This window comes from Marmota marmota, unplaced genomic scaffold (assembly GCF_001458135.2).
Source record: "Marmota marmota marmota unplaced genomic scaffold, marMar, whole genome shotgun sequence".
NCBI lineage: Eukaryota > Metazoa > Chordata > Mammalia > Rodentia > Sciuridae > Marmota > Marmota marmota.
The window spans coordinates 34730104-34741655 of NW_025999900.1; the positions used below are offsets into that span (position 1 = coordinate 34730104).

General features: G+C 45.9%; 1 protein-coding gene across 5 annotated transcripts in view; it reads right to left on the bottom strand.

The window, feature by feature from the left end:
* The window catches only part of Thtpa (thiamine triphosphatase), a 48821-nt gene extending 42265 nt beyond the window's left edge, over positions 1 to 6556 (bottom strand). For 2 of the 5 annotated variants that reach the window (XM_048798800.1, XM_048798799.1), the window contains exons 1-3: positions 4784 to 5619; positions 3919 to 4608; positions 2994 to 3113 (exon numbers count right to left, since the gene is read on the bottom strand). Coding sequence is in view for 1 of the 5 variants with exons in the window: in XM_048798797.1 (XP_048654754.1) it covers positions 4784 to 4863 (80 nt within the window). In the remaining 4 variants the exon portion in view is untranslated. Of the gene's footprint in view, positions 1 to 2993; positions 3678 to 3918; positions 4609 to 4783; positions 5620 to 5859; positions 5978 to 6325 lie in introns of those variants that run through there. The other 3 variants (XM_015492530.2, XM_048798798.1, XM_048798797.1) reach the window with 2 other exon arrangements.
* Positions 6557 to 11552: the final 4996 nt, after the last annotated feature.

An 11552-nucleotide genomic window follows, 5' to 3' on the forward strand; every position in this document is an offset into this window, starting at 1 on the left:
CCCCCAGCCCTGGAGTGTACTTACAGAAGCATATATACAAACCAAGAAAGCCAATTTTTCCTGGAATAATAGCACCCCCCTTCTATTTATTCCTTATCCACTTTCAAGGCTTATAGATCATTGATTCCCCAAATCACCACCACCCTCATCTATTTTAAGATGTTCACTCATCCAATCATTCATCCCTATACAGTTCCATATCTGAGCCAGGCATAATGATACATGCCTCTAGTTCCAGCTACTATGGAGGCAGGAGGTCACAAGTTTTAGGCCAACATGGCAACTTAGTGAAACCCTGTTTCAAAGTAAAATTTTTAAAAAGGCTGGGGATGTAGATTAGAGGCAGAACACTACTGGGTTCAATCCCCAGTACTACACACATGCACACAAGATATTCACACACCTGAAACAGAGATCTCTCTGTATATAATGGCACTGGTAAAACAAGAAAGTCCAGCCTCCAAAAGAGAAGCAAACCCCAGCCAAGATATCTATGGGGATACACACGAATGCAAGAAAGATGGTACCCTGGGAATATGCATAGGCACAAGGAACATGCCTCCAGATCATAACCACACTCCTGTAAGTGTAAACACTCTTCAATATATGCTAATTTTCCTCACACAAAAGTAGGTAGGGAAACCTTATGAACAGAAAGAGGAAAATGTAACCATTAGCAGGAAGAGAGACCAAATGTTGAACTTTAACCCATGGGAAAGGACCTTAAATAACTGAACTCTAGAGAAGGGAGAGCTAAGGGAAAAATCAAGAGTAAACTTTAAGCCAGGTGCGGTGTCTCACAACCTGTAATACAAGCAGCTCAGGAAGTTGAGGCAGGAAGGTTGTGAGCAACAGTGAGGTGCTAAGCAACTCAGTGAGACCATGTCTGTAAGTAAAATACAAAAAAGGGCTGGGGATATAGCTCAGTGGTTGACTGCCCCTGAGTAATTCAATCCCTGGTACCAGAAAAAAAAAAAAAAGAGAGTAAACTTTTGGGGTTTTTATTTTTGTTTTGTGGTACTGGAGATTGAAGCCAGGGACACTCTACCATTCTGCTAAACCCCTGGTACCTTTTTATTCTTTATTTTGAGACAGGGTCTCACTAAGTTGCCCAAACTAGCCTCCAACTTGTAATCCTGCCTTAGCCTTTCAAGTCACTGGGATTATAGGTGTACACCACCATACCAAGGTAGGAAGAAGATTTTGGGAAAACACTTTTATCATCCTGAAAGAGGGAAAACTGAAAAAGCCCCATAATAGGGAGGTATTTCTCTCAAAAATTAGTCAGAAATTTATAGGCATGTGTGTGTCATGTCTAGAGGACTGAATTAGGAAGAAATATTCCAATAAGAAGTGCTTGCTACAAGAAAAACAGAAGACCCAGCACCAGGTCCACAGGATTACAGTTTGAATATAACATGAAAAGATCAGACAAAATAAAATTCAAGAGAGAACATTTGTAAAAGACCTAGATCACAGACTATGAAGTTTGAGGAAAGATAGGAAGTAGTACTGAGGAAAAGCCCTGCCTGGGAGACTACAGAAAGAATGTAACACTGGGCAAAAAAACTAGATGACTCAATTGCATGACCACCCAGTGACTCTCCCTGACATAGAGGACCCAGCCAGCCTTCCATACAAAGCACAGACATGGAATAAATGTCATTCCCTATTTGCAGTTTGAGCCTGGTGTTTCTTGCAGTTCCCCAGCCACAGAGAAATTCCTGGCTAGAAGCTAGTGGAAGTAGGATGAGTGCTTATAGGTGAACCAGAAAGAAACTGAACCTATTCAAGGAAAGGGGTAAAGGCAATACAGGCTGACCCAGCTATATCGCATTCTTATACAATGACTAAACAACGACTAAAATTCTCAAATGAATAATCAGCAGGGGCTCAGCATTGCTCCACATCTACAATCCTCCCCTCTCCCATATTACCTTGTCTTCTCAATTGGACTTAAGAATGCCCAGATTATGCTCACTTCTGGGTATCTCCACCAAATGCTCAAGCAGCAACAGCATCTGCAATTTGCAGGGTGTTAGCAGTAGGCTTGGCCCTGTACTCTGCCTATCCTACTTTACTAACCAGGATCCAGATGTGTGACTAGGACCTATACCATACAAATCACATACAAAATCCATACAAATCTCACTGAACCATGAACTATCTTGTGGCAATGCTCTTAAACTAGTGGTTCTCAGTGATAAGATTTCAGAAACACCTGGGGAGTCAGGCAATCAACATCTGGGGGTAAAAAGAAGAGTGAATTTGAAAGTGTTTTCAAAGGGATTCTTCTGCTATACTAATGCCAATGAATAAGTTTGAATAAGTTATGTCCCTGATTAAACTTCACAATCCCTACTTTTCTGCCTACTGCCCTCACCCAACACATACATTCATACATCCCACAACACATATATGTATATATATGGACCATGACAGCATAAGGACACAAATATGGCTGAGGAAGAAGAGAAACACAAAGGCAAGGGAACCCAGACTAGATCAACTGTCCTATAAAGTGACTGCCATCTCTTAATACAGTGTTTTTCAAAAGTTCATCCATCTATATCATCATCACCTGAGTGTGTGTTTAAAATGCACATTCCTGGACCACACCTTGGGTGACTGAACCAGAAACTCCTGATGAAGTGATCTATGTTCTCTGGACTAGAGTCCAGCTCAATATATATCTGTTGCCCCAGTGCCTAGCACCTAGCACCAGTCCTGTTACACCAGTATCTCCCACACAGGGGGCTAGCAGCACCCTATGCTAAGGATGAAACCCATGACCTCACACATGCTAGGCAAGTACTCTACCACTGAGATACACCCCCTCCTTTTTTCCCCACCTCAGACCTGTCTTCTAAATTACCCTGACATCAACCCCCGCCCATCCTCTTACCCTCCAATAGACTAGAAGTTTGATGGTATTTTCTGTTTATGATAGCTGCACTTGAACAGGGGAGAAGATAGAAACATTGTCCACTCACCCCTTGCTGAGTGCCTCCTGTTTTCTGCTCTTCTGTGGAAATCACCTTGCTTCTCATGAAGCTTTCATCCACTTCTGGAGATGCTGAAATCAGAACTCCCGTGCCCTGAGCAGCCCAGTCCTGCATGCATGGGTAACAGATGACTATACCTCCCTCTGGGCAATCTTATCTCCCAGAGCCACCTACCCTCCTCCTTGAAGTCACCCAGAAGCAAATTTTCTATCACATCTTCCAAGTCACTGACCTATAGCCGACCTCCAGCTACCCAAGAAGCAAAGAAAGCCATTTCTACTGGATATTCTTATAGAGGGTGGCTCAAGATTAAGGTTTGTAGGGGCTGGTATGTGTTACCAGAGATGCTAGGTGTTCTTCTCCAGGGGCTTTACCCTCTACCAGGGTTCATTGTTGATTTTCAGGAGTACATTTCAAAGATACAAAATTTATCCAATTCCATTTGGGGTACCTTTGAGAAATTCCTAAATACGAAATCTTGCAATGCTTCTGGAAGAACAAGTCCCAGGTGGCTTTGTTTTCCTAACACCTGCCTTCCTCTCTAAGTCTAAAGAACCTCTCCATCTTTCTAGGAGAGTTATTGAATATGAACTTTTTTGTGGGGCAGGCTCTTGGGGATTGAACTCAGAGGTGCTTAACCAATGAGCTCCATCCCCAGACAGGGTCTTGCTAAAATGTACAGGGCCTGCGAACTTGCTGAGGCTAGCTTCAACCTTTCAATCCTCCTACCTTGCCCGCCCCCTCCCCCCAGTCACCAGGATTATAGGCATATGCCACAACACCCAGTTTAAATATGAACATTTTAACCAAGGAAAAAGAACTGGTTTGGTTCAACCACAGCTCAACTGATCATACGGCACTAGGCAACACATTGGTGCAACCCACTCCACTACCCAACAGCAGTAAGGCCTACCTACTTTGTCCTCTCCAATCTCTCTTGAAGAGTATTTATTTTCTTTTTCTTTTCTTTTCTTTTTTTTTTTTTTTTTTGTGGTATTGGAGATCAAACCCAGGGAGGGTCTCATGCATGCTGGGCAAGTGTTCTACACTGAGTCGCATTTCATCCTTCCAATCTCTTCTGGTACCATCTTGGTGACAATATAGCTGGCATTCTCCAGGCTCGCTTTTCACTCTCCTAGGATTTTTTTCTGCCCTTGCTGCCTAGAAAGTTCACTGGCCTGGCATCCTTGCTCCTCTGTGCTCTAGTTTCACTTTGCATAGCCATTCAAACAGAGTATAGTACCAGCCAAATCCTTTTCTTGAGAGCAGTGAGGGCAGGAGCTAGGTGAGTGTCCAGTTGGGAGACAGCAGAGTTGGAGTTGTCTAGGAAGTGCTGGCTCAGCCAAGTTGTTAAGGGCATCCTCTTGTGCAACTTCCCAGCACAGAGCTCCACCCAATGCCTGGCACTCCATTGTGCATGGCCCCCTCTCTCTCACTGCCGCCAAGTGGCGTCGTGAGCACATTTGGCGGCTTTGGGTTTGCCGCAGTGCCAGGATCTGAGACACTGTACACATGCCAATACAGCACTGCCAAGCGTGGCGACATCTAGTTGGTTGGATGCCAAGCAGTAGGACCCAGGTGGTGATGGAAAGATGAAAGAGGGCTGAGGCAAAGGGAGGGGGAGAAAAGAAAAACACCAAAGAGAAAAATGAGACACCTCACTTGTTAGAGTGGAGAGTCAAACTGGGATCTGCAGAAACGTGCCCTTCCCATCCCAGAGCCCGCCTCAGCAATCAAGTCCTTCCCTCCCCTCCTACGCCTGCAATGGTGACACATACAGACCAGGATAGAGGATATGACCATCTTCAGCGGGAACTGGCTGGAGGCCAGGCAGAACTGCCAGCCTCTCTCCACCCATCTTCCTTAGGGTCTTAGGAATGGCGTGCTTCCTCCTTTGTGTCTCACACTGCTCTCCATCTGTAGTTCCACTCCCTATGCCTAAGAGGGAATAGAAGGAGTTCCTGGCAGAAAAAAAGTCTGTTTTCCCAAATAAAGACCTCCACACCTACCTCCTTCCTTCTCACATCTGGCACAACCCTCTAAACCAGATTGGCAGGAGGAACTATCACCCTCCCCTGTAGCACACAATGTCAGAGCCTGAGCCAGGCTCCATAGACAGTGCCAGTGTCCCCATTGCCCCATCTCATGCCCCAGTCCCCTAGGTTGTTCTGACCAGAGGTTATATTGCCATCCCAAAGTTGTTTTCCCTGCGTGTGGTGGCACAAACCCTTCTCCATGGCTCTTGAACACATTCCTGGCACTTCCCTGTCTACTCTGTCCACCACTTCACTTCCCCAGGCTGGAAGATAACCAACCACTTCAGAGTCCACCCATTTTTCAGAGCTGAGCGTCTAGAAGGACAGCAACATCAGCAACACATTCCCATTCCTCCTCCCTGCCTTCTGGGTCCCCCATTCCCTACTGCCCCAGCACTGGGCACCGGCCTGACAGATGTGATGCCAATAGCTCCTGTGTGCCGCGCCTTCCTCTCAGAGCATGGGGACTCCTGCCGCTGTCCCCCTCCATCCGCCTCCTCCCATCTCTGTGGGCACTAGGGTGGCAGCTGCAGTGCCAATGCCCGTAAGCAGACAGCATGAAACAACTCATGCACCCTCTTCTCCCCTCCCAGGCCCTACACCCTTCCCCACCTTCTTCTACTCCAACCCTCTTTCCTTCTGGTTGGACACTAGATTGGCAACCGCAATGCCACCCCCACCCATGCCCAGGAGGCTCACATACAGCACACACTTATGAGTACATGTACATGCGCGCGCACACACACACATACACACACACGGCCCCATGAGTGCCAGGCAGCGGTGGCAGACACACAGCAATGCACAGTGACTGGTACCCGAGGAGGCAGCCGGATTCGGCACCTGATCCAGCACCCGTTTGGGATTGGGTGGGTAGGCGGGCGGGCGGAGGGGTGATGGAGGCAGACGATGGCCCTAGGTTGGCAGCCGATGGAGCTGGGAGAATGGAGGGAACAGATGCTCTTTGCCCAGCCTCCCTCCCTCTCCCTCCCTGAGATCAGTGCCAAGCTGGGGGGATGGGGAGAGGGGAGGATGGGGGAAGGGTGGCATTTGGAGAGCTGGCAGTCGGGGGGGTGGGGGAGGCTGGGTCCGCCCAGGCTGGGCAGTGCCGGCACTGGCTGCCGCCTCTCCACTCTGCCATCTGTCTCGCTTCTCTCCCCACCCCCTTTCTCTCTTTCTCTCTCTCTCCTTCATCCACAGCAAAACGAAAAGAGGAAAACAGGGTCCTCATTCCATCCACCCCCAACCTCTGCAGACCCCCCTCTCTTCCTCCCCACAACTCACCATACCAAACCACCACCAAGCCATCTGTGCTCTCCTCCTGGCTCGGTCACCTTCTTTCACTCGCCTTCGCCCTCACACCAAAATGGGTGCAATTTTAAAATATACGTTTGTGTGTGTGTGTGTGTGTGTGTGTGTGTGTGTGTGTAAGAGAGAGAGAGAGAGAGAGAGGGAGTATACACATATATTTTTTAAAAAACAACTTAAAAACTATTTTCTTTGGAACATCCTGTCTTTTGGAGTCTGGGTCTTCAGTGCCAGTATTTATGACAGGCAGAAGGAGGGGACCCTGTCCTCAGCTGGTGCCCATGAATCCCATGCCAGGGAGGAGGGGTGGCTGGGATGGGGTGGGGGTAGGGTGGGGTACCGGGAGAGCTCTCTTTTCTCTGCGCCTGTGGTTCTTTTTTTCCCTTGCTCTTCTACTTCCGGAGCAGATTCAAATAGATCTAGAGCCTTCCCCACCCCCAGTCCCACAGCCCCAGTTCCCAGGGCCCCTGTGCCCTTCTCTCCATGCTTTTGATTTTATTCCTCGATCACCCTTTCCAGTTTTTGTGTGTCTCTGTGTGTGTACGTGTGTATGTATGCGAGTGTGTTTGCATCCATGGCGGTGGGCACCGTGCCAGCCAGTGCACAGCCATCTGCAATGCCTTCTGCAGGCTCCGCTATTTCTCCTTGCCACCTTCAGCCCCCAACCCCCCTGTACCCAAGCTCCCCACCCCAGACCCTAATCATTAATTAGCTACTGAATTAATTAAATCGTGAATGCTAATTAACATTCCTACAGGGCAGGCTGCCAGGCTGGGGGGCAGAGGGGATGAGAAGATAAGTGGAGATTGGGAGGGAGGGAAGAAGGAAGGACAGAACACAGGGAGATAGAAGGAACCCAAAAGAGGGATAAAAGAGAAAGAAGGCAGAGTGGCAATGGACAGGCCAGTGCATGGGGTGGAGGAGACTGGACACGGAAAATGGGGTGTAAAAACTGCCTTGAGGTTCAAGTGAGTACAATCCAGCCTTTCTCATCCAAATAAGACATAGCCAACTCCTTGTCTGCAAGCTTACCTTTGTCCCAGCCTAGCCCAGCTCTGAGAGACTCTGATGACAGCTTTTCTTTCACTTTACAGAAAACCAACACAAACCAGAGAGACAACAGATAATATCTGTCAATACTGATCCCCAGTCCAGGTCACCAAGAGAAGATTCTGTGTTCAAATGGGCCCATTTACTTGCTCTTTTCTACCTGTCAATAGTATCAATTCAATGGGAATTCCCCAGCAATTAGCAGAGAATGGCTAGGATTCTCTGCAAGAATGCCTTGGGAAGACTGACAAAACACCGCCTGTCTTTGGGGAAAAGTGGTCACCCCTACCCATCTGGAAGGTCAAGAATTTGGGGAAAAGAGCCAGGCACAATGAACACAGCAACTTGGGAGGCTGTGGCAGGAAGATAGCAAGTTGGAGGCCAGCCTGGGCAACTTAGTGAGAGTCTGTCTTAAAACAAAAAAGTTTAAAAAGTGCTGAGGCTGTGGTGAAATGCTGTCAGGTTCAATCCCCAGTGCCAAATACATCAAAAAAGAATTTGGGAAAAAACAAATAAAAGGCCATCTGACTTTGAGTTGTTGTTTTTAAAGAAAGAAAGAGGACTGGGGATGTAGTTCAGTGGTAGAGTGTTTGCATAGCATTTGTGAAGACCTGGGTTCAATCCCCACACTGAAAAAAAAAAAAAAAGGGAGAGAGAAAGAGAAAGACAATGAAACTTCTTTCCGGGGCTGCTCTATGAAGCACTAATCTGATGAGATGCTCTCAAAAAAAGCAAGGGACCAGACCCCCCCCCCACCATAAATTAGTTTGAGAGCTGGGATATAACTCAGTGGAAAACACTTGCTGTGCAAGTGTGAGGCCAAGTTTGATCTCCAGCACCAAAAAAGAAAAAAAAATTTTTTTTGGTTTGGGAAATACTGTATATTCCCCTAGGGGATTCACCATTGCACCCTGTTATGTTAGAGGCTCTGAGAAGTCTGTAAAAAAGGAAAAAAAAAAAAAATGAGAGAGAGAGAGACTTGACAGCAATTTAACCCACTGATTCCCAAAGATCATCTGGTCATGGGACCCCTACTTTTTAATTGAATTCCCCCACCCCATTCTAGAGATTGAACTCAGGGCCTAATGCATAAGAGATAAGTGCTCTACCACTGAAATGCACACCAGCCCTTAATTTTTAATTCTACTCCCACAGAGGAAGTATTCTGCTCTAAGGAAAACACACTCAAGTAAGCAGGGGAGGTGCTGACCTGGAAGCTGGAAATGGATTAGCCCTAAATAAAAGGCCAGTAGAAAGGCTGTCTTCCAAATGTAATGCAGGAAGGTACCAAAACAGCTCATAGTGGATTAATCCAATCACTCTTTTGAATCTCAGACCCACATTTTCAGAACTGGAAAAAGACCTTAGCAATCATCAATTCTAACTTCTTAGTGTTAAAGTAGAAGCAACTGAGATTCAGAAAGGTAAAGTGATTTGTCCAAGGTCACAAAGCCACTGAATAACAGCACTGACATTAAGAGCAAGATCTTTTGACCTCTAGCCTAGCACTGTTTCCCCATTTCCTATTGGAAAAAAAAAAAAAAAAAAAAACAGGCCAGCATGGGATTTATCAGTTGTATATAGTTCTTAAAAAATCTCACACAGAACCCCCCTTTCCTTTTATTATTTTTTTAAATATATATTTTTTTAGTTGTAGATGGACACAATACCTTTATTTGATATATTTGTTTTTTATGTGGTGCTGCGGATTGAACCCAGTGCCTCACATGTGCTAGGCAAGCGCTCTACCACTGAGTTACAACCCCAGCCCCGCTCTTTCATTTACTGAAGCTTGGGCCTGGTCTTTTTCACCCCTGCCCTTTACCTTCACCCCCACATTTGGAACCCTGAAGCATCTACCTGCCCCTAGAGACTATTCTGTATCCCTGTGAGACGGGGGAATGTGAGGGCAGAAGCCTAGAAATCTATGTTGTACAAAATTGTCCCAAGTATTCTTGATAGCCTCAAGTCAGAACTTCAGTTCTAAGCCATCTCTGTCCTCTCTTCTATATTTCTAGCAATTTTCCCCTTTTCTTTCTTTCTTTTTTTTTTAAGAGAGAGAGAGAGAGAATTTTTTAATATTTATTTTTTAGTTTTCGGTGGACACAACATCTTTATTTTATTTTTATGTGGTGCTGAGGATTGAACCCAGTGCCCCACGCATGCCAGGTGAGCGTGCTACCGCTTGAGCCACATCCCCAGCCCCAATTTTCCCCTTTTTATTCTTACTTTGGCATCTGGGGTCCTTGAGGTCATTTAACTTCTTCAGAATCCTCAAGAAGATAGGTTGTCCTAAACCCAAAGGGACACCTGACTCACTAGGATGAGGAGACACCCCCCGACCCCCAGTCGGCCCTGCTGAACTTTTGAACATCACCCTTCCTTCTTGCCACAATGTCTGCTCATTTTTTCTTGCATGGCACTTTGTGGAGCTGGAGAAAACTTGTGATAGGTACAGACTAGGCTCATTGTAAAGGCTGCATAACATTATTAAATTGTTTTTGCACTGGGTGTGGTTGCATGTACCTGTAATCCAAGTTACTAAGGAGGATGGGGCAGAAAGGCAGCAAGTTCAAGACTTAGCAACTTAGTGAGACCCTGTCTTATAATAAAATTTTAAAAAGAGCTAGCAAACACAAGGTGCTACTCCCACAACCAATTGCTTTTTCTTTTTGGATCCTATGGTATGAGCCTGCTCTATTTCATACATTCTTTAACAAGTGGGAATATATCTCTTCATAAGATATCATCACATACATCATACTATATCATCATCATCGTCATCATCATCATTTTGGTACTGGGTATTCTTCTTCTTCTTCATCATCATCATCATCATCATCATCATCATTTTGGTACTGGGTATTGAACCCAGGGGCATGTTATCACTAAGCTACATCCCCGCCCTTTTCCTTTTTTATTATGAAACAGGGTCTACCTAAGTTGCCCAGGCTGGCCTCAAACTTGAGGCCACAATCTCCCAAGTTGCTGGGATTACAGGTTTATACCATAGTACCTGGATCACCACACCATTTTAAAGAGAGAATAGGTTTTAAATCAATTTGATTTGCCAGAAATCTTCATCACATTTCCAGGTGATGAGGTCCCTTCAAGCTCTAAAAGTCTATGAATGCACCACTGACACTGTCTCCTCCTTCCCTCTTTCCCCTTGGCACTGGACTGACAGAGAAACTTCAGAGTGTGACCCACTGTCCATCTGCTAATCACTGTTTTAGCTGAAGGACCACAGGATAAAGGGGACAAAGAAGAGTCAATTTCCCAACCAGAAATAGCAAGAGACAAAACCAAGATATTTTTAAAGAAAGCATTTCAGAGCTACTTTTATTCTTGATTGGCATCTTTTCTAAACTGTCCTCTTTCAATGAGAGAGAGAGAGGCCAAAATCCAACTTGCCAGAGTCATGCATTTCAACATGGTTCACTTTCCCTTCTAGAGCCTGTTTCCTCTCTCTAACCTAGGCACTGAGCCATTATCAGTAGTAGAGGCACTATAGAGCTGCGATATAAATGATGATTACTGTATTATCAAATAACATTGCAAGCCTGGCCAGCTCCCTACAACATTGGTGGCAGAGGCAAGCTACAAAATTCAATATTGATAAACTGTATATTGTCTTCTGGAATCATCACTCTCCCTGACAGCCACTCTCTAAGCTTCCTGCCATTAGCAGCAAATAAGGGGAAAGACTGGTTAGTGATGGCCCTGAGGGGAGAGGGGAAGCTATGCAGAGAAGTAAAAAGGACTCAGGGCCCACCATTTCTACAGCCTCCCCAGATGAACTAGCCAAATTTGATCTTTGACCCAGGTGTGCTCCTTACCTTTGGGCTTTTGCACTAGCTATTTTGGAACTCAGAGTGCATTGCCCCAGGTAACTGCAAAGCTGCTACCTGCTCTGCTCTTTGTTTAGTGAAGCCTATCCTGACAACACCATTTAATACTACAATTTGCCCTCTACCTATATCTTTTATCCTACTCTACTCTTGCTTTTTTGGGGGAGGGAGGGTACTAGGGATTGTACTCAGGGGCACTCAACTACTTAGCCACATCCCCAGCCCTATTTTGTATTTTATTTAGAGACAGGGTCTTACTGAGTTGCTTAGCGCCTTGCCATTGCTGAAGCTGGCTGCCTCAG